This window comes from Eleginops maclovinus, chromosome 16 (assembly GCF_036324505.1).
Source record: "Eleginops maclovinus isolate JMC-PN-2008 ecotype Puerto Natales chromosome 16, JC_Emac_rtc_rv5, whole genome shotgun sequence".
NCBI classification, from domain to species: Eukaryota; Metazoa; Chordata; class Actinopteri; order Perciformes; family Eleginopidae; genus Eleginops; species Eleginops maclovinus.
Window position 1 is genome coordinate 3,723,102 of NC_086364.1, and position 23,413 is coordinate 3,746,514.

A 23,413-nucleotide genomic window follows, 5' to 3' on the forward strand; every position below is an offset into this window, starting at 1 on the left:
TTGCTGGAACTGTTTTCAATTCACAGAAAGGCGTGCAGTTTTATTTCGGCACCCGACTTCTAAAGTAGAGGAAACAAACAACAGGGCCCACTGCGCCATGCCAAAGCATTTTGGTTTATTTACACATTTATTTGTGCGATACACAAGTAAAAGAAATGAAATTGAACAAATGTCAGATGTGACAGACTATAACATTTTTCATCATCTTTTATGTGATTCCAATATTTGGCTATGAAAGTTTTAAGTGTGCTATGCATTATTGACTTCATAGTGTAACCTACAACATATTTTGTTATGTCAATACTCTCCAAGAGACTTTTGAATAAGCAACATGATTTGCACATTAATATTAACTAGTTTCTGTACATCATTTACAATGCATGAAATCACAAATACGGTGCCTTAAAGAAAACATGTACATATCAAAAAATATTACTCGCAATGGCAAAAATGGACAAAACCATAACAGAACTGCTTAAATGAAATAGTTCTATATGCAAATGCTCAGAACCGGTGAAAAAACAAGCAAATAAACAATGAAAAACGTTATGTAGATGCTGCTCTCACTGTGAAACACTCTGGGAATACCATTTCAACTCAGATCACACTGTGCCTCTACAAGTATATGTGAAACAAGTTTAATATTTAGGTGAAATTATGTTTAATGGCACCAATTCACAACATAAGTACCGTAAAGTGTTTCCCCTAAACATACTGGATGCATAAATCAAGGCAGTTTTGTTTAAAATGAGTACATAGCTTTAGTAAAATAGCTTGTTTTCTATAGAGATACTGCAACGTCTACAGTAATATTAGAGTATTTATAAAGAATTCTGATTAATACATTAGTAATCACCATTTGTAAGAGGCTGGGTAGAAGGTGGCCTGGTTAGTGTCATCACAATGTTTCCAGGTCTTACGCTTCATTATGGGACATTTTGGCAGCAACACATTGCAAATTTAAGTTAAGTAGGATGCCCGTAAAACAGTGAAATGATTTGGCACATAATACTGGCTCTTAACACCTTTAAATACCGCTTACAGAACTGATTTGTCCCTCAGCATGGTGATGGTGTGTGAACCCTGTGGGCATCCAGATGTGTCGGGACAGCCATATTAAAGGGTTAGAAGATGTCAGTGTTTAAGCATGTTGTAGTCAGTTACTATATTCAATAATACTCTACAATTTACAGGGTTTTTTTGTTCACATTTTCAAAGAAATTCATGTTTTTTAAAAACATCTATTCATCAAGAAATACTTCATCAACTACAACTTGTGGTTTCACATGTGTGTTTGTGTACTTTACGTCAGTGTTCTTTAGATGCTAACTGGTCCTTTCAGTCTTAATGCTAAGCTAAGCTAAGCTAAGCTAACCATGTCCTGATGCTCACTCTGCTTCTCATGATTCAAATGCAGTTTGAAAGTCAAATAGCTTTTAGAATGTTAGCTTGCTTCTGGCTAGCATCGCCAATCAATACAAACAACCATGATGTTCACATTCAACCTGAACTGGAACTCATTTTGAGCCTCATTCTAAGTCAAACTGATTTTCATATTACCTTAGCACTTAACATGACGACCTGTTTTAATTTGTAGAAACATGCCAAACACTGCTATGGTCCTTCAAACATTATTCGCTTTATGTCCTTCACTTCTGGCCTACAGTTAGAATCAGTAATAATTACTACAGTGTGTACAAGAAAATCACCAAAATATGTTTTTGTGCACTCCCAACTACTTCCCATTCCTCACATTTTTGAATATATAGTTAGAAAACATTGGACAGATTTAACATGACACAGCAGTTCTACAGTGGTTGCCTCAGAGATAAGCGTTTGGTACTACTGGAAAATAAAGATGCTTGTGTATGTGACGACTGTTTCAGTTATAGTCGGTGAGAATATTTAGCACATTCCAAATGTGAAGTTATAATCCTGATGATTTTCATGAAATAAGATCCTGTATTTGATCATGGGTAATTATCTATATAGCTGTTTATTGTAAGTGGCCACCGTTTCCGTATTCGAAATTTGAACGACTGACAGGAAACAATTCAGTGTGTAAGCCAGTGTCGCTGTACCCCATTATTCATCAGAAGTGCGTCTAGAAAAAATATGATGTGGTCATCAGTCCATTAGAAGCAGGATGTTTGTTTCTGTCAGAGAGTAACCATGAGGATTATAACTTTAAGGTGAGTACAGTAACACGAGTGCTTGTGTGAGCGTGTCCTTTAACCCTTGATCTCCAGGATGGAGGGGTTATGGTCGAGGATGGCCAGAATGATTTTGTCCATGTACTGCCTCAGACGCAAGTTGATCTCCTCCTGCTCCTTCAACGCGTCCACCAGCTGAGGGACACAGAGATGCATCAGGGACAGATAGATTTTACTTTGGAAACACATTTCACATATTTGTATTCGGTTAGTTGAAAGCATTAATATTAAATTGAACCTAATATAGAACTTTATTGCTTTTAACTGACCCAATACAATTATGTGACATTTGTTGACCCAATCCATTTAAATAAAGTCAACGTTTCAGTTATTTCAGTGTTGGAAGAGGCAAAAAACCCATTGGTCTTATGTAAAGGGGGGGGGGCATAAAAATGAACCTGTGAATCTTCTTTTATTGAAGTGCATAGGAATGATCCCTTCACCTGCAGTGGTGTAATGTAACTAAGTACATTTCCTCAAGTACTGTATTTAAGTACAGTACTTGAGTAAATGTAACTAAGTACATTTACTCAAGTACTGTACTTAAGTACAGTTTTGTGACTTTACTTGTGTATTTCCATTTAATGCTACTTTGTACTTCTATTCCACTACAATTCAGAGGTAAATGGTGTACTTTTACTCCCCTCATTTATTTAATCCCTTTAGTTACAGATCTGGATTAATGATGGTAAATATAATCTCCCTTAGATCAGACTTTAGTTCACCTGGAGTAAATCCAGCAGCTACCCTGCAGTATACAAAGGCATTCAAACTAGCTGCACCTTTACCAGCTCTGAGAACACTTTAATGATCAATAATTATAAAACATATCAGAGATATTATTCTGAAATGGACCAATCAAACAATGACTACTTTTACTGTCGCTACTGTAAGTACATTTAGATGAGAGTACTTTCTACTTTCACTGGAGGAACATTTAGAATGCAGGACTTTTACTGTGACAGAGTATTCCTACAGTCTGGCACTTCTACTTTTACTAAAGGAGATTACAAGTCACCATGAAGGCTCACTCACCTCGTCTCTGGACGCGTTGTCGATCTCAGCTGCCAGGCACTGGGCCTTGGACGGACAGGAGAACAGGTTCTTGGCCTCGTACAAACTCAGACTGAGGATCTGAGCGTTCAGGTCTTCGTTCTGATCCCGCAGCTTAAAGTTCTCCTGAGGAAGCAAAAGAAGAACAGCTGCTTTGAGAGGGGGACGTAAGGAAACACTCCACTCTGGGCAGTACAGAGACCAAAGGTATTAAATATGCTCAGGTAAACTTTGATCAGCATCTCACAAAAGAATAACAACTGCATTAAAGTAGAGGGCCTTAGAATTAACGTCTGATCTTTTATTCTTCCCAGAATTCCTTCTTTTAAGATATGGTTTGCAATTTAGAAATGCCCTATAAACCCTATATACAGTATCTATTGCCATCTTTATAAGAAATGACATATCCTGATATATCAATATTTGTATTTTATAAGACATTTAACTTTTATCTTTAACAGGATGTTTGTATAAACATCTTTATTTTTGTTATCATTGCTAATTCTAACTTCAACATCTTTTGTTTATATTTGATTACATTTCAATTATTTGAAAAAAGTATTCTGATTTTATCATCTAGACATGAAGTGCCCTTTATTCTGAAATATATTGTTATACAGCCAGGAAATTATATTTACATTTGTTTAACTTATGTTTATTTGAATCTATCGATTAGTGGACATTTTACTTTAACTTTTTATATGAATTCCTTTATTTGTGTTATCCTTTACATTTTTTTAATAAACACATTATTCAGATTTTGACATAATTATGTAGATATGAAATGACCTCTATCCTGATGTATATCATTATATTAATATTGGAGCTCTGATACATATTGTTATCTAGATATAAAATGAACTGCAGTATATCCAGATAGAACTTGTTGCCCAGCTCTACTTGGGAATGAATGTAGGGAAAAGAGAACGATAGAAGAACCTGTTTCAGCCTCTTGACTTCGTGTTCCATCTCGGTCTCTCTGGTCCTGGAAAGGCTCTTTCCCTGTCCTGGATGCTCCATCTCCATCTTAAAGAGCTGCAGGTAGTCCAGCTCGCGGCGCAGATCATCGATCAGCTGCAGAGAGAAGGCACCGTTAAATATTCCTCCTGAGCTCTCTCCATGGAGAGAACAGGGGAGCTGTGTGTCACTGAGCCTCACCTCCTGCATGGCCTCCTTCTCCTTCTGGAACTCGTGGCGGTTATGCCACAGTTTGTCCATGATCTTCCTGTAGAGGTCCATCTCGTCCTTCAGCCTCAGACCCGTGTCCTCCAGCTTGTCTGTCATCCTCTGCTTCTCCTGCACACGGAAACAATTCAACACTTGCTCTCCTGTTACTTTGTGGGACTATATTTATTTATTCAAAATATCACTGCTAGAGAAAATGTCAAGCGTCGGAACAACATTGCAAAAAAAAAGTGGGTCTGTAATCTTCCCAGATCTCACCATAATAATGTTATACATATTCAAGGTAGTTCAAATATTAAGCAGTTAATAAATAGATATAAAAATGACAGCAAAACGCACAATAGCTTTTAAGTCCCACTCACCTGGTCCAGTTTCTCAGTCTGAGACTTGAGTCGGCACACATTTATCTTCATCTCTCCGTTCTCTTCCTCTAACAGCTGTAGCCTGTGAGTAGGGACATTTTTTGTTTGGTGAAAACGATAAATAATATTGCCACCTAGTTTCTGTAGTCAATGGAATATCAAAAAGACTACAATTCCCACAGCGCCATTCTATTAACAGACAAATTGTTATGGGCAAACGTGTGGAAGACGTCGACGAGACTCTTCTCAGTTAGATTTTTGATGCAACGTGATATGTTTTTATATCATCTAACAGAAATAAATACATATTCAATTTGATTTGAATCTGTTTTAGTTTGCCCCTTTTTTTCATTTGTTTGACTATTTTATGCATTAAATGTGTGTGGAAACAGTTGTATTTTATTTTTGATTAACCACACAAGCTGCATAACATCTATCCAATCTTGTAAGCCAGATGAGGCATCACGAAGTAAAACTAATAACATGAAAACACTTTTAAAAAGTATCCATAGCAGCCTATAGAAACACAGGAAGGAGGGAGCAGAGGCGTTTTGCAGCTTGGGTTAGTGAGCTGCGGACTCATCAAGCTGTAGCACAAAGAGAGGCACTAACTGCTCTCAGATATGTGTAGAGCAGACCTGTTAGAGAGCAGGTCTATCTCCAGGTTTCGGTCCCGGTCCATCTTGCTGTAGGCCTCCCGGTGCCTCTTGGTCTCCTCCTGCAGACTCTGATCGGCCCTCGCCTCAGCATCCTTTACCTGCTCCTCCAGCTCATGCACCCTGACATCAAAACACAGAGAGAGGGTGAATGGCAATGTAATGTTCTGAATTAACACTCCAATAGAGCATTATCTGGAACATTTAGCTTCAGCTATACATGTTTTCCTTTTCAGCTCCTGTAACCTCCTTAGGAGAGCGACACACAACACAGAAATTAACCCAGAGCACCCCCTATGGACAAACTACACACTGGCACAACATGAGCCATAACATTACAGAGGTTGGGAGGAGTACTCAGATGTTGCACTTGAGTAAAAGTAGAATTTCCAGAGTGTAGGAAAGTAGTAAAAGTCCTGCATTCAAAATGTTCCTCCAGTGAAAGTAGAAAGTACTCTCATCTAAATGTACTTAAAGTAGCGACAGTAAAAGTAGTCATTGTTTGATTGGTCCATTTCAGAATAATATCTCTGATATGTTTTATAATTATTGATCATTAAAGTGTTCTCAGAGCTGGTAAAGGTGCAGCTAGTTTGAATGGCTCTGTATACTGCAGGGTATCTGCTGGATTTACTCCAGGTGAACTAAAGTCTGATTTAAGGGCTGATTATATTGTTTATAACTAGTAAATGATGGTCCTCTGAATTGTAGTGGAGTATAACTAAAAACTATTTTAAAAAATTGTCCTTAAGTAATAAAATTCATCACATTGAAAGACTGGAGTGAAGGATTGTTTTCAGATTCATAACTGACAAACAGATTTAAACCAAAACGTGCCAGACTTCAGAATTCCATATGAACCAGTTTAATGTTGTGAAGATTACAGTACACCATGCTGGTCTGCAGAGAAACCAAAACCAAAATCATCAGTTCAATTTGAATGTTGACTTACTACGTCTGCTGGAGCCTCTCGAACGTTTTCCCCCATGAGCTTCCCCCCAAACCCAATAACTGCTTTTGAATTAATGGTTTAAGACCCTCTCTGTTATTTTAGATTCAGGACAACATACACACATGATTACAATGATGACATTTCTTACCTGTGTACGAGGTGTGTGTTCTCCTGTTTGAGCTTAGACTTGAGGTCACTGTTGGCCAGATTGTCGCTTTCCAACTCTGTCACCTTCTTCTCCAGATAGCTGACCTGAGGAGCACAGAGAGGCTTTAGACCCCCCCCTCACACACACATAACTGATGTTATGAGTCCTTATCAAGGACACCACAACACACACTGTCCTTTCAAAGGCTGAGGAGACAAGGGTAAGATTAGTGTGTTAGCGTGGTGTGTTGAGCCAAAAGATTTTCCCATGTTACCAAATTGGCTGCAGACCTGACCAAACCTTACCCGGGCCAGGTTTTGTTTCAGAGTTCGGCTTGAAATTGGTTAAGAAATCCTTTCATTAATTATTTCCTTTAAAAATAGCCTCACTTTATGGTCAATACTACAGAAGCACAAACTAAAGTCAGCGCTTTGTTCGGTTTCTTAGCTGGAACAACCTTCCTCGGTGACGTAAAATTTCTGTACGGATTTAAATGAATATAACACGCTGTGGTTTTAAATGAGGGTAATTCTACATTAGTTTGTCTATTGTTTATTCCTCCCATTTGTTGATACGTATTTTTAGTATTATTATATCAATGTTTATGTGTTTTACTGTCTCAAACATTTGTACACACTGGCTCTAAAATGAGGCTTCCATATATTTGCATTTCAGGTGAGTGAACCTTTAGAACAACTAGACCATAATAACTTTAACTGAAACACATTTTAAGTTGTACACCATTGGACAGGTGAGATTCTTAGCTTTCCAATGACATCCTTACTGTTTGGAATCTCAATTTATTCTGCAAAATATTTCACATATCTGTTTTCAAGAACATATTTTAGAAAGAGGCCATTAAAGGTTGCCGACAACATTTGACCCATATTTATTTTAAAGGTTCCCTGATATGCAAAATGCACTTTTTTGCTGTCTTTTATACATAAATGTGTCCCCAGTGTGTAAGGAGACCCACAGAGAGTCAGAAAATACAACCCTCTCTCTTTTTCTTTTTACCCACATCTCTAAAAACGGGGGTACAAACGAGCTGATCCACATCAGCTGCCGATATGACATCATAACCGAAATGTGGGCTGGCTTTACATTGAACTCCTGGCAACGTCCCGCCCACGTGACACGTCCCAACCTATCGTCCGCAATATACAGTCGCGAACTGAATCCCCTCCACAGCACCTCTGTGTGTGTGTGTGTGTGTGTGTGTGTGTGTGTGTGTGTGTGTGTGTGTGTGTGTGTGTGTGTGTGTGTGTGTGTGTGTGTGTGTGTGTGTGTGTTCAGCAGGATGTCTGCAGGAGGGACTTAGAGTTGTTGTTTATATAATACATATAATGTCTGTTCTAGTGGTAAACACTGAGAAGTGTTTCAGAGATAATGCTGGATGTAGTTTGGAACATAATATGGGGTTTAATCACGGCAGCGTTTAGCTGAGTATCTCCGATTGAAACTTCTCTCTTCAGACAGAGAGGTCATGACGCTCCAAAGGGGCGTGGCCAGCTTCAGCTCAGCTCAAATTTAAAGCGACACAGAAGCAGCACTTCAGGAACAGGGCTGAAACAGAGGGATAGCGGACATGCTAAAATCAATGATCTGTTTGGTATTTTGAGCAAAACACGTCAGAGACATGTTTTTTTATATATTTGAGACCTTTAATATAGGCCATAAAAGAGCATAATAGGAGACCTTTAAGAGGGGGCTTCAGGCTTAATATTTTTGGGGTCGTTGTATACATGTCTTTAGAAGCTAGACAACTGTATTTATCGTCTGAATATTTGATATTTCTAAAGCAAATACTTTGTTGTTAAAATCAACGAAAACCCCCAAAGGACCAAAACAGAAGTTTGATTAGTCCGGACATCCGACTGATTTCGATGCAGAGGGTCACATTTGTGCCTGCATGTGTGTGTGTGTGTGTGTGTACTTTGTCTGTGATGTCGAGGTCGCAGGAGTCGATGCTATCGGTGAACAGATCCTCCGTGCTGCTGCCCTGACTCGATCCAAACACATTGTGGTTGGCCTGGAACAGCTGACTGCAGGACGACCAACCAACATGATTATTAACACACACACACACACACACACACACACACACACACACACACACACACACACACACACACACACACACACACACACACACACACACACACACACACACACACACACACACACACACACACACACACACACACACACACACACACACACACACACACACACACACACACACACACACAGAAAGCATTCATGACCATGCTGAATGCTGAACCCATCAATGGTATCTGTGACCCCCCCCCCCTCAGTGCAGTATTTTCCTTTAAAGGTCATCATGAAGGTTGGGTCACTCACCGTCCAAACGCTGTGCTGGTTATCTTTCTGTTAGGGCTGAAACACAAGAGAGAGAAGCTGAGTCACACACTGACTGCTGACACAACACAGGGTACGGTCGAATAGTCAGTATATGTTAGGAAGGCTCCTGACGGAGTGAAATGACCCGGAAATACCTCAGTGGCCTCCATGATAAGAGCTGTTCTGATTCTTTAGATGATAGGAAAGGAGCTCTGAAACTTCCTCTATAACCTCCTTTAGTTTAGGAAACACTGGACCTTCCATTACGAAAGGAAAGGAGAAAATGCTGTCCCACAATGCCTTGCAGCCGCATCATTTACCATGGCACAGCATTCGGCCGTTCACGGAAACAACTGATCGTGATGAGAAATGGATTTCATGAAAGTTTCGGTGCTTTTTAAGCAGTTTAAAACTTATGCCGTACCTTCCCAAACTGCTTTGTTTTGAACATTCCTTAATCAAAAGGAGAAATATGAACTGTTGAAATGTTACTTTTTTACTGAAATGATCAAATACAATCATCGTTTCACAGTGTTCACTGAGCTGTGTGGTGTTCTTAAACGTTTTAAAATATGTTTGAATTGTGATGTATACAGTGATAGGTTAAGGCATAACTAGTGTATAATAAACACATTTGTATTTATTTTTAAATGTTTCATATAATCATAGTATTGGGATTCATTCATGTGGACCGGAGGGTGAGGGTGACGAGCATAAGCTTCACTTCCTTTTTTATTTCAATTCCAACCTTTGGAATATATGTCTCTCTGTTGTCCTCGTTCATAAAGCATAAAACAACACCATCAGAGCACGGTGCAGAGTAGATGTGCTTTCAGTAGTCCGCTTTATAGAGACTGTAGTCCCCCACAGCAGACGCACATTAATAACGGCCTTCATCATAAATACGTGGGATAGTGAAAGTGCAGTCAGATTCTCAAAGCACCACAGTCTCTTTTCCTAAGTCCTTTTGAGTTCTCCTATCCACTATTCCTTCACCCCGTGACGTTTCTCACAGAGGTCAAGGAATAGAGGATAGGAGCTGATTTTTGGACAATTTGACCGTAACCTTACCGTCACGCATGGACACTCGTCCTAGCAGAGTAAAAATCATCAATGACTGAAACTAGGGCTGCCCTGGAGACCTACATGCTTACATCTTAGTATAGCAGGAACAGCTTTAAAATCTAAAATATGCTCCTCATAAACACATTGATGGTAGGTTGCTGTGAGGATAACGCTCTAATGGGCTCTATTTTCAGGATCATTGCCAAGTGCCCCAGAAGGCTCTTTTATTCACTCTGTGGGCAGGCTACCTTGGTGCACCTGTGGCGCACTTGATCAGGGGTGTGTTAAATGAGAACGATCCAAACAGAGTGGGAGTGATTCATCATTTTTCACGGGGCTGAGTGAGCTGTTTTCCTGTGCCCTACACCCCCGTAGATGTGCAGAAGAAACTGTAGGATAATCCCCATATGTCTGTTCAGAGTCCCCGAGCTAAAGGAAAGACCCTTAGTAACGTGTCATTACAGAGCGCTCAATGACACAACAGCTGATGGAAAAACGTCCTAACACTTAACCCAATCTCAGATATAACTTAATTAATTACTACACTTTTTTTATACAGTTAAATATTGTGACTACTAGATGCTCCTAGGCTGTTGTGAAATAACACTGCAATATATACAATACAACTTACAATTGAATAAAGGTATTACGGGCTGCTTTTGTTTATGTGTTCACTAACTTTTGAACTACTTGTGTTTATACCTTGGATATGCACTTATTGAATCTTTATTTACCTTGGATGTGCACTTTCCCTTTGTTGCAACAATTTAAATGTTCCCTCTGTGGGCTGATAAAGCATTTCTGATTACTAATAGTTCATGTTTTTATTGAGTTAGCTTTCACACCTTGACTGAAGAAATAAAAAAGGGGAAGTTGACGCTCATTTTGGCTCTGATGTCTTATTTATCAGTAACCATGATTATTGACGGGGTGTTTCATCCATACATGCTGTAAATGAAGTCTTTGGCTGCCGAGTTTGGGATGTGACGAGCTGCCCCCTGCAGTGGTTAAGGCCCCAGAATGCTGACTCATTAAATGCCCATTTACTTTTGCTTTGCTCACAATTCAAGGCATTTTAAATACATAATATCATTGATCTACCAACTGTTTCTCATACTGTGTTATTGATGATGTACTGCATCTCACACAGAAACACAAGGACCTGCCATCACATCTAATGAGATATGGTTGCTATAGCAACAGCTCTAGCTCGCCCTCAGATGTGGGTGTAGCGTGTGAGTGCCAAGGACCAGTCAGGAAGGATTTGGCTGGATGGAGTGTGTGTATCTGCTGTGTTCTTTTACCTGTTGGCCTTCAGGTTTCTCAGGCGGGCCTCCAGGTCGTTGAGCAGATTCACTTTCTTGCAGCACTGAGAGCAGTAGATGTCCAGCAGCTCGCTGTTATACAGCTGCCGCATCTTCTGAGGAGTCTGCCCCGCACTGCAACACAGAGAGGGGTCTGAAGGGTGGCTGTGCTGATAACACCGCGGACGTCAGAGAGACGGTAAACACAGCGTGACAAGGGCGAGCAGCATATAGTGTAACAGCAACGATCAATAGAAACTAAATACTCAAAGATATGAGGTCTAGACGATTAATATAACACAAAACATCCCTTACTACAATGTGCTGGTGGCATCTATTCTGATTCTTTTGTGCATTGTGGGAGAAGTAATAAATACCACACACAGGAATCAGGCAGCATTCACTGCAGGTACCAATTTTTGGATTATTTGCAGAAACAAATTGAAAAATCTTATGCAGATATTACACACTGAAACTTTCTTAGAAGCAGAATAATAATAGATTTTTTTAGATGTTTAAATATATAAACTGTACTATAGTTTAGTGAAGTTCAAGCACCAAGTGTTTATAGGGTTAACATTAAAACAATTCAAGAAACCATGAAATAAATGATAAATTCAAGTAAGATTTGGATAAGAGAAATAAGCTGAATTGAGTCTGGTAAAATGTAGGTACGGAAACAAAAGGTCAATATAAGAAGTCATATTAATATAAAAACACCCAAAAATACAGAAATAGCCCAATATAAATATGTAATGAATTCCAAATTTAGTTAAAATAAAACACCATTATTAAGTCATCAATGAGTTACACTATAAAAGTTTTCTGTGTTGTTTTGGTCAGCTGATCTCATAAACTGCACACTCATGCCTAATGTAATGTTGTTAAGACAGGACCATCAATATTCAGTCCTTCTGTTGTGAGACTGAGAGGGACTAAACGACAAGTAAAAGAGATAAACAGTAGCCACGGCTGATCATATTAAAGCATGCACCACGTTCTGCGTCATTGGAACTGATCTTAGTTTCCCTTCAACGATCAAAATGAGCCTGCATGATATTTCTGGGACGCTGCTCAAAGGATAAGTGGCTGATGTTCAGTCATTTTTTAGCCTTTATGTATCTATTAGTATATGCGTAGACTGAACTATTATCAAATGTTAAGTCTCTCAGAAATATAGTCACATAAACATACAGAGCTGTGGGCCCATTACCAATAAGACACAGTGCTCTGCTATGCACGGTTGAGGAGATGCTAAGTCTGAGATCTGTGGAGCCGTCGAAATGACTCATTTTTAGATAAACAAGGGTTTTGCTTGCCCTGTTTAGGGTAAATAAGGACAGGACGGGCTGTGCTTCAGAATGGATGGTTGCTTACAATGTGACTGCACACTTGTATTGTTCATATTCTGTTCTCCTTGGCCAAGCCTTTTGATTAAGCCTGCAGTTTGTCAGACATCAGATCGGTCTGCAGCATCATTTTTTCAGCTCATTACATTTCCATCACAGCTTTTAAAAGACACGCCAAGGCTTTGCTACGGACCTAATATTGGCAGCAAGTGAACCGAGGGAAGGACTGTATCTGTAGTTTCCGATGTTCTGGACCAGAGATCAAACCTTTGGCTTGCTAGGGAGGAAGGTAAGCTGCCATGAAGTCCCTGACAAATCAGAGGATAATACTAGAGCATGAGATTCAGGGTGTGAGCTCTAACTGGACCACCAACCTGGAGGGAAGCGAGGACCCCAGGTTGGAGAAGGCGTTTGTTCGGGTCTCCTCTTCTGGGCAAGGGCTGCTGGGAGTGAAATCCACGTCCTCCCCCTCCCCGTAGTCCTCAAACTGCTCCTCCCTGGAGATCACAGACGCTGAGCCCATCAGGCGGCTGGGGTTTGAGAGAAATGTTTGTGTTGGTGTGACAGATAACATAGTTGTTGTTCAAATCTTAAATTAATACCAACGTTTTGCAGAAATGTTGTCTATTGTTCTATTCTCAAAAAGACGTTTTTAAACCTCTTAAAAAGGTCTTGGGCCTAGATATTTCTCCCATTGGCTTCTGGTTTATGAACCTTCTACAGCCCTCGGGTGTTCTGGTACTGGTCTCTTAATTATTCCTAAAGTGAAAACACAGACCCACGCTTAGGCATCTTCCTATTATCACAGCCCACAACTGTGGAACAGCCTCCCTGAAGACCTCAGGGTTATCTGTTGCAGTGTTATTATAGCTATTTAATCATCAACTTGGAAGAGGAATGGTCCAGTTATAGTTTGGATGGAACAAATCTGTTGGTACTTTACTTTAAATAAACGCATGTTCAAGTTTGACCTGCCTCCTGTGAGACTTTACAAAAGGTGTTTATGGAACTGAGACATCGTTGCACTTAGTAGGCTAGGTGCACTTCAATAAACAAACATCAAACACAGGAAGCGTTCATTTAAAAGCAGATAATGCTCGCACAGTGGCATGGAAGTCAGCAGTCGAGATCCATCTCCTCACCTGTCCCGCCGGGCTGGACGCAAAGAGTCGCAGCCGCTTTCAGCACTGCTGTCCATAGCGCACTCCCCGTCAGCACAACCCTCACCGTACGCGTTGCAATCTGGGTAAGAGCGCGTACACATGATGATGGGAGGGCCCAGCTTGGCCTCGCCGTTCTACACAAACACACAACATCAGAGCTTAGCAAGGCAACACATGTCAGTACAAAACACATTTTGAGACAGCGATAAACTTGAAGGTACCTTCTGTCATTTTTGCAATCACAGTGCAACTAGAAATGAGACCCAGAGAAGTCACAGTACTCTAGTGCTGGTCCTGAAGACCAGACTTCAGTGTCATAGTGTTCATACATGCCAAACTACACGCTTAAACTTTCCAAAAACCAACAGCCATGCAGCTCCATTCAAGCATATTTAATTTCTGAGGCTGCTCGATTCGAAAAAAAACCTCCTTGTAAAACAGTGGAAGATATTGGAAAGTTGGCCTTTTTTACTTATAATTCTTATTAATATTGAAACATTAAATTATTATGATCTTTTAAAGGTGGATCTGAACCACAAATATCTTTATAAAGTTTGTAAAATATGATTTGTTGGCCAGGATATTCAGTTCCACAATACTTTTTTAAACTCAAATGAAACCAAAGCTTCCTGCGATTTGAACATTGCAATTTCAATAGAATTTAAAAATATTTAAAAGGAGTTAAAACAGAACAGAATGTATTTAATGGCACTGTAAGAACATGTATTATCTTAGAAAATGGGAATTGAGAAAATGAGTCTTGCATTTTTTAAGGTACAGTTTAACAGCTCCACTGTTTAATATTTATACTATACACTTTATATAAATGAAACCATGTCTCAAAAAAAGCCCTGCAATAATAATAATCTACTTTAAAGTCAAACACATTCTGTCACTCATACAGGAGAATAAACAGTCTCTTCAGGAACCCTGAGATAAATGTAATACATTTTTGTTGTTTTTATAGAACATCAAGACATTTTCGGAGCCCTGTTAAGGAGGAGCTTCAGTTAAACCTCACATACGATGGGGACATCTCTATGTGACACAGAAACTGGTGCGGTTTAAATCACATATAATCTGACCTGATCTTCAAGTCCGGAATACATTTTGATAAAGTAGACCTGTAGAGACGGTCTCCAGGGAGGATATATCAGACACTGAGTGGGACAAAAAGCATGCCCACATCAATAATGCACACGCAGGTCTGGCTCCACCCGACACAAAGGCTGAGTGAGGCTCCGTCTTTAAGGTGGTCACACTCAACTCGGTTTTGAATCAGCATCTCTCAGACAAAAAATAATAATCAACCTCCTTGACTGGAGATTCTTTTTTGCAAACCCCTTCTCCTTTTAAAAATCTGACCTGTTAATATTACAAACGGTACAATCAAATGCACACGTCTACCACTTCCTACACTACACTCAGGTTTATATGATATGAAGTCAAATTAATAGAATACAATGTCACCTTTAAGTCTGTTTGACAATATAATGTTTATTTCTACGTAGCATGTTTCATGACAGATACAAAAGCCTCCACGTGCACGGTGGGAAGAGAATAGGTAGATGCTGGGGCTGTGTTGGAATTGAGCCACACACAAAACAGCTGCCTCCCTCCTTACTCTCTGAGAGACTACTAGGTAGAGTATATTAATCAATTATGCACACATCAATGTCTGAGATAAGGGGTGTGTAGGAATGAGTAAAGGAAAAAAGACTAAATGAGGACTGTAAGTGTGGTTCTCTCTGGGGGTTGTTGTGCTCTAATAAATTATTTTTTAAACAGAACAGTACCAGGACAGTGACCTATTTAAGAATGAGGGATTTCACTGCCTGTTTACAAATCAACATCATGCCAACATAAGAGGAAGAAGCCGGCATTGTGCTGGTTAGTGACATTTTCTTACCATCTAGCTATCTTTTTAAAGGCTCATGGAATTCCACTGCATTTTAACACCACCACACTGTGTATTGTCCCCTCAGCAACGTCTTCAAAGACACCCTCAGCAGACGTGGTTAATCCACGGAACTCAGAACACCTGTGTGCATTCAACATCAAACTGCATGCACCAATGATAAAACACCAAGGTGGAAGATGTCCCGCCTTCCCAGGTGCAACAGCAGAGTGAGGAAGGTGTCAATCAAAAGTTATATTCAGCCAAACTAAGTGAATACACCTGTGTGTGTGTGTGTGTGTGTGTGTGTGTGTGTGTGTGTGTGTGTGTGTGTGTGTGTGTGTGTGTGTGTGTGTGTGTGTGTGTGTGTGTGTGTGTGTGTCCTCTAAACAAACATACGCTTTCCTTTATGGTGGAGGTGGGCCCAGAATCCACTGTGATCCTGAAGATGGAGGCTCAGTGCGAGGGACACACACATCACTGCTGCAGCTCACTCAGTCATCTGAACACACACTCAGGCTTTAGCTGGGACAAAACCACACCCCTCTCTCTCTCCCTCTCTCTATTCCCTGTTGCTAAGCAACAGTTTGGTAGGGTTGATCTCCAGTGCGCAGCATCATGATATTGTATATATTATTTATGCTACTGTGCATGCTGAAGTCCTGACATGAGGTATGGTAGCTTGCTATAAATGATAAAAATAACAGAATACTGCACGGCAAAATAGAGATAGAGAATAAAATGAACATTGTACATTTAAAAACATCACTTATGTATGACATTGAATACTGTGTAACAATGCTAGTGTATTATAGCAGGGGGGGAATTTGAAACCTGGTTTAATCTGTAAAAAGATATATAGTAATATATTGGAAAAAAGCTGTGGTTTGTTCCAGACATTTTTCTAAAAGTATTCCTTTTCATTGACTCCCATTTCTGAAGACCAACAAAAACAAATGTTCTCACAGCAACTTTAAATACATTATAATTATTATTTTGAAATTGTATTGGTCTGTTAAAAGAAGACGTGACTTATATTTCATAAAGCTCTTGGATTTGTTTTTGTATAGTTTGTATCAATAAGTCAACATTTAGGCATTCTTACTTTTTAAGTTAAAGCTACAGGCACAATTTTGATTATCTCATCACGTTGACATGCCATAGGTGATGTATTTGTATTTTTATTGTTCATTGCTTAAGCATCATCTTTTCTCTTATGGTCCTGTACAGAAACACTGTAAACAGTTTCGGCCACGTGAGTGAATGAGGTGCCACAGAGAGACAGGAGGAGAAGAGTATTGCTGCTCCATCACTGTGCACGGTGAGGACAATGCAACAGTCATCCTCTGTCCTCCAACTCTGATGGTGATCACTGACTCAAATTTGAGGATGGTCATTCTAAAATGACAGTTCTTGATTATTAAACCACCTTACAGTAAAAAAAAAGGTTCAAAGTTGCGCCATTGTTGGGCTAAAGAATGTACCTGGTAAATGTAACCATTGTCAGTGACAGACGGCTGGGTGGAGGCCACACTGCGAGGACCCACAGCCATCTTCAGGATCCCCTCACAACCTGGCAACAAGGGAGGAAGAAATCAACATCAATCAGCACAATAATCCTTTAATCGTTTTGTTTTTTTGGCTTTGCCATTTCAAAATCAAATAGGAGAAACCCAAAAATTGAATTTTTCAGATATATTTTTTCAATATTTGTGACTTTATAATGTCTGACAATGTTCATGGTTGTTTTGCTTCAGTTTGTCTGGTTAGGTTGTAAAACAGAGACACAAAAGAACAACCGCACTTGTGGGTTTAAGAAATCACCTCAGGAAGGCTATCAACATTTTATGGAATAGGTTAACATTTTGAGGACAACTGCAACTGCAGTAAGCTTAGCACTTCCTTGGAAACAGAAGGAAAAGAGCTAGCCTGGCTCATCCTAATGCAGATAAAACGCAGCATTCAGCTGATTCTCCACTCTACTCTTTGATACGTCAATTACATCTGCTGTGCATGTCTTACCTTTAATGGCGAGCACTCCGTGGCAAAAGTCTTTGAAGTTGATCCTCCCATGAGCGTTAGGATCCAGGTATCTGGTTAACTTCTTGACCTGCAAGAGATACAAGAGATCTTTAACAGACAGTACCGCACTCTGGATCCTCAGACCATCCGCATCTGGCATTAGTTCCGTTGATGAGTAAAACCCTCTTTATTCACCACATTGGGTTGGGAATTTAAGCTACGCTAGGGACCAAGCTTCATGTTCTGAGTGCGGGCTGATTGGCCGGTATACAATTTTTTGTCATTTTGTAAATGAAAATGATCATTTTTGCTGAAGATTTCAATTAGGTTACAGTGTCAAATAAATATATGTGTCCAAAAACCTACCTGAGCGTCCTTGGATTTGTTACAGGCGCTATATAAATGTAAGTTATGAGTATTATTAGCTACCTGGATACAACGCTTGCTAAGCTAACATGGTGATTACAGATAACATTATACCGGCCAAATTAGTTTTCACATTAGTTTGATTGTCCGTATAATGGAACAACAACAGCTTCCAACAAATCCGTGTTACAATCAAATTAACCAACACATGTTGGAATCTGCAGGAAAGGTAACATTAGCCGCTAGCAGCAGGCAAACAAAACAAATACAGACATAACGTTTCAATTACATGCTTTCTATGTGCTTTTATAATTATTGCATTTTTATCTTAGTGGAAATGGAGGATTTGAAAGGAACCAGTGTTCAATAGTCACAAATGTGCACATGATACACACCCAGTTAAATGTAGCCTAGCTGCATTTACCCATGCTATTAGGAGCAGTGTGAAGCTACACAGCTCACAGGAAGCCTTAATATGAAATATATATGAATATTAATAACCCCTAGTGTGCTTGCAGTAAAGGAACAGCAGTGTGCTATTCAGATGTTATTTGATATGCTGACTGCAGAGAATGAATCACCATAGAAACGGGTGTTTTCCAAACGACACAAACGTAAATACTTGACTGCTGCAGTGAGCGCCGTCTCATAGGCTGCTTCATTTCTTAATAACCGACCAATCCGCTCAGAGACTCCTCGTCAGACTCTCATCTCCATGGTGACAAAGAACACAGAGAGGCGATGTGAGGGAGGGAGATGGAGGAGAAGCTACCTCTTAGTACGACGGAGTTATTTTTAGTAGTGTGTTCATAGTGGGTGCTCAGCCGCCATGACAGCTTAAAGGAGAATCTACTCTGAGTCTTCTGACATGCTCACAGGAGCATCCAGGATTTAACCTGCACCGTCCTCCAACATGATTCACCTTTCTTCCAAGAGTGTATTTTACACAGCTTACTTCAAACCATATGGTGTGACTAAATACAGTATACCAATTTAGGCCTCACCTGAAGCCTATATTTTTGAGTAAATTAAGGTTACTTAACAAAAAGAATGGTGCTACAAATTAAAGTCTCCCTTTTTTCATCACTGACATAAGGAGTTGTAATTGTATATGTGGTTTTGGTACAGTATAGTACATTTATTATTTATTGTATCTTTTTATAACTATTCAAAGCAGAACAATGTATAAGCCGAGAAAATATGTGCCTGTCTGAAAATATCAAAATAATTAGTTTTGAGCAATATTTAAAAGAACAATTTATTAAATATATTATTTAAAAACGATATACTTAAGAAACTAAACTAAAGAGATATCTGTTTGCAGTTGCTTCAGTATATATCAGTAAATTGCCTTATCAGTTTGAGTAATGTTTAGATTTCTAGAACGTTAACTGGACTTAATTGTTTATTAAATCATTTTTGTTCAGTGAAACGAAACAGCATCTCAGTGAGTTTTTTTTGGGGAAATGCTTTTGGACATCCATCCTCTAACCTCAGGTGGCTTAGGAAGAGTATAAGTCTAGGATTTGCCACTTTACACATGTTGTTGCATTTATTTCCAATTCTTCTGGGCAGCAATGGGTTTGAATTTTTCAGCAGGGTGAAAAAAACGTGATGAATGCTTTGAATAACACCTGGACAGCTTTAATGCAGTTTCAAACTTGGAGCGTATTGAAAGCTGTGGAGGATTTAACGTCCAATGTTTAATATGCGGCTAAAACATTTAAATGTTGGCAGAAACATTAAACTGGCAGACCTCATGTAAACATTTCAAAAGGCTGTTCCTTTTGAAATGTGGCAACTTCACATGACTAAAAGGTGACTAAAACTTTGCTTTATACCATTAAACTCCTCTTCACCCCTCTCAACCATAGACCAACTTTTCTATTTTTGATAAGGGGAAAGGGGGTTTTAAGGGGGAGATAGCAGGTAACGCTAAATGCTACAAAGAAGTCGTTTACATCATCTGAACGCTAGGAGCCTTCGATTAATGATGTGACAAATAATCAAATCCAGCAGCTACCCTGCAGTATACAAAGCCATTCAAACTAGCTGCACCTTTACCAGCTCTGAGAACACTTTAATGATCAATCATTATAAAACATATCAGAGATATTATTCTGAAATGGACCAATCAAACAATGACTACTTTTACATTTAGTATACAGTGGGGAGAACAAGTATTTGATACACTGCCGATCTTGCAGGTTCTCCCACTTACAAAACATGTAGAAGTCTATAATTGTTTATCATAGGTACTCTTCAACTGTGAGAGAAGGAATCTAAAACAAAAATCCAGAAAATCACATTGTGTGATTTTTAAGTAATTAATTAATTAATTTTACTGGCATGACACAAGTATTTGATACATCAGAAAAACAGAACTTAATATTTGGTACAGAAACCTTTGTTTGCAATTACAGAGATCAGACGTTTCCTGTACTTCTTGACCAGGTTTGCACACACTGCAGCGGGGATTTTGGCCCACTCCTTCATATAGATCTTCTCCAGATCCTTCAGGTTTCGGGGCTGTCGCTGGGCAATACGGACTTTCAGCTCCCTCCAAAGATGTTCTCTTGGGTTCAGGTCTGGAGACCGGCTAGGCCACTCCAGGACCTTGAGATGCTTCTTACGGAGCCACTCCTTAGTTGCCCTGGCTGTGTGTTTCGGGTCGTTGTCATGCTGGAAGACCCAGCCACGACCCATCTTCAATGCTCTTACTGAGGGAAGGAGGTTGTTGGCCAAGGTCTCGCGATACATGGCCTCATCCATCCTCCCCTCAATACGGTGCAGTCGTCCTGTCCCCTTTGCAGAAAAGCATCCCCAAAGAATGATGTTTCCACCTCCATGCTTCACGGTTGGGATGGTGTTCTTGAGGTTGTACTCATCCTTCTTCTTACTCCAAACACGGCGAGTGGAGTTTAGACCACAAAGCTCTATTTTTGTCTCATCAGACCACATGACCTTCTCCCATTCCTCCTCTGGATCATCCAGATAGTCACTGGCAAACTTCAGACGGGCCAGGACATGCGCTGGCTTGAACAGGGGGACTTTGCGTGCGCTGCAGGATTTTAATCCATGACGGCGTAGTGTGTTGAGACTGTGGTCCCAGCTCTGTTCAGGTCATTGACCAGGTCCTGCCGTGTAGTTCTGGGCTGATCCCTCACCTTCCTCATGATCATTGATGCCCCACGAGGTGAGATCTTGCATGGAGCCCCAGACCGAGGGAGATTGACCGTCATCTTGAACTTCTTCCATTTTCTAATAACTGCGCCAAAAGTTGTTGTGTTCTCACCAAGCTGCTTGCCTATTGTCCTGTAGCCCATCCCAGCCTTGTGCAGGTCTACAATTGTATCCCTGATGTCCTTACACAGCTCTCTGGTCTTGGCCATTGTGGAGAGGTTGGAGTCTGTTTGATTGAGCGTGTGGACAGGTCTCTTTTATACAGGTAACGAGTTCAAACAGGTGCAGTTAATACAGGAAATGAGTGGAGAACAGGAGGGCTTCTTAAAGAAACACTAACAGGTCTGTGAGAGCCGGAATTCTTACTGGTTGGTAGGTGATCAAATGTCATGCAATAAAATGCAAATTAATTATTTAAAAATCATACAATGGGATTTTCTGGATTTTTGTTTTAGATTCCTTCTCTCACAGTTGAAGAGTACCTATGATAAAAAATGACAGACTTCTACATGCTTTGTAAGTGGGAAAACCTGCAAAATCGGCAGTGTATCAAATACTTGTTCTCCCCATACCTTTCTACTTTTACTTGAGTAATATTTTTGATAACTTTGAGTACTTTTCCAGTTCGATACACTGAAAAAACTGTTATTTATTATGTCAATAATGTCAGATAACTGTATTAGGTTAGTTGAAAGCAATAATATTAAGTTATGTTTTATTTAAACTAACACTATTGCTTTCAACTAACCTAACACAGTTACAGGAAATCTGTTGACATAATACATTTTTTTCAGTTAGCTAAACACTGAACTAACATGTAAATGTATATGAATACTAACAAGTACATTAACATGTTAGTATTCAGTTAACTGTAGAAAGGTAAGCACCTATAGTTAGCTATACTCTTTATCCAGCTAAATATTGAAAAGACCTGTTAGGCACCTTTAGTCTATAGATACTTAACACTACATGTAGAAAGAACATAGGCCTATAGTCAATAGTAAGCAACTGAACATACAGAGCACCCGTAGACTGTATTTAGCTAAATGAACATACATGTATAGTTAAACACCGAACATGCAAGGAACATATCGTCAATAGTTAGCTACTGAACACATAGTTAGCCGAATAGCCTACGAAACACGCAAGGTAAAGCACCTATAATTAGCTAAATAATGAACACACATGCTATAGTCTACGGTTAGCTAAATACTGATATAAAAATATTAAGCACCAATGGTCTATATTTAGCGGAGCACTCCTGTCCTCCAGCTTCTCACCTCGTCTCCTTGGCCGAACTGCAGCCCGAGGTCCACCAGGTGCTCCACACGGATGAATCCGTCCGCATCCTCGTCACAGACGTCGAAAACCTCCTTGAGCCTCCTGAGAAACTGCAGGAGCTGCTCCTGGTCGGGAACATGTCCTTCCATCGCAGAGCTGCTTGGTATTTGTTTCCTGTTAAAGAATGTCTGTGACGGTCGCCATCATCACCGTCGTCTTCTCCTTCATCCCGTCCTCCGCTCTCCTCAGCCGAACCGACCGCTGCTGATGCTGCTGCCGTGACATAAGCAGCGGCGCGTGCTCAAGAGGCGCGACGAGTGACGGAAAAGGCCGATGATTAACGACTGAGTCACGAGGCATTGCGTCACAAGCCAGCAGCTCATTAATCCAGGTGTGTGACCACCCTCCGAAATAGATGATATGCCCATTCAGCTGTTTGTAAAGCTGCAGTAGAGCCAAGTTCAACAAAATAGATAATAAAGTAGATATAATCCTTTAATTGTCGCTTGTGTCATTTGTATCCCAAAATGCAATGCAAAAAAGATATGGTTCAAGCAGCTAAAAAAACATGTGAGAAAACTGACAATGGTGGCGACACAGCTCCAGAAAAATCCTTATAAAAATAACTAAAATACACATTCAGCATTTGTGTTTAGTTCTTTTTGACTAAAATCAGTTGGATTTAATGCAGGCACTTTATCCTTTCCTGATAATAAAATGGGAGAGTAAGGATTCAGGATTTGCCTTGTTTCATACATTTGATGCTGTAAGTCTACATTTGAGATGACCAATTTCATAACATCGGCATAGGGAATCAATATGTTTCTGAAAGCATTCCTGTCATTCTTCT

The 23,413-nt window shown here is 39.8% G+C and overlaps 1 protein-coding gene across 1 annotated transcript; it reads right to left on the bottom strand.

Annotated features, from left to right (window-relative positions):
- Positions 1 to 1,519: 1,519 nt before the first annotated feature.
- Positions 1,520 to 22,868, bottom strand: rab11fip4a (RAB11 family interacting protein 4 (class II) a). Its single transcript, XM_063903040.1, has 15 exons — positions 22,563 to 22,868; positions 17,734 to 17,821; positions 17,196 to 17,284; positions 13,794 to 13,948; positions 13,026 to 13,181; positions 11,303 to 11,437; positions 8,934 to 8,969; positions 8,506 to 8,614; positions 6,570 to 6,673; positions 5,452 to 5,592; positions 4,814 to 4,895; positions 4,425 to 4,562; positions 4,206 to 4,340; positions 3,249 to 3,392; positions 1,520 to 2,348 (listed from the first exon to the last, which is right to left on the bottom strand). The coding sequence occupies exons 1-15, from the start codon at positions 22,710 to 22,712 to the stop codon at positions 2,232 to 2,234; spliced, it is 1,779 nt and encodes a 592-aa protein (XP_063759110.1). The 5' UTR covers positions 22,713 to 22,868; the 3' UTR covers positions 1,520 to 2,231.
- Positions 22,869 to 23,413: the final 545 nt, after the last annotated feature.

What these genes read in the sequence shown, in the direction of transcription:
- rab11fip4a (XM_063903040.1), bottom strand. Translation starts at nt 22,712, where the DNA reads ATGGAAGGACATGTTCCCGACCAGGAGCAGCTCCTGCAGTTTCTCAGG. An exon ending in ACAATGGTTACATTTACCAG is followed by an intron (nt 13,949 to 17,195) that starts GTACATTCTTTA and finishes GTGTTTGTGTAG; the next exon opens with AACGGCGAGGCCAAGCTGGG. An exon ending in CGTCCAGCCCGGCGGGACAG is followed by an intron (nt 13,182 to 13,793) that starts GTGAGGAGATGG and finishes CTCAAACCCCAG; the next exon opens with CCGCCTGATGGGCTCAGCGT.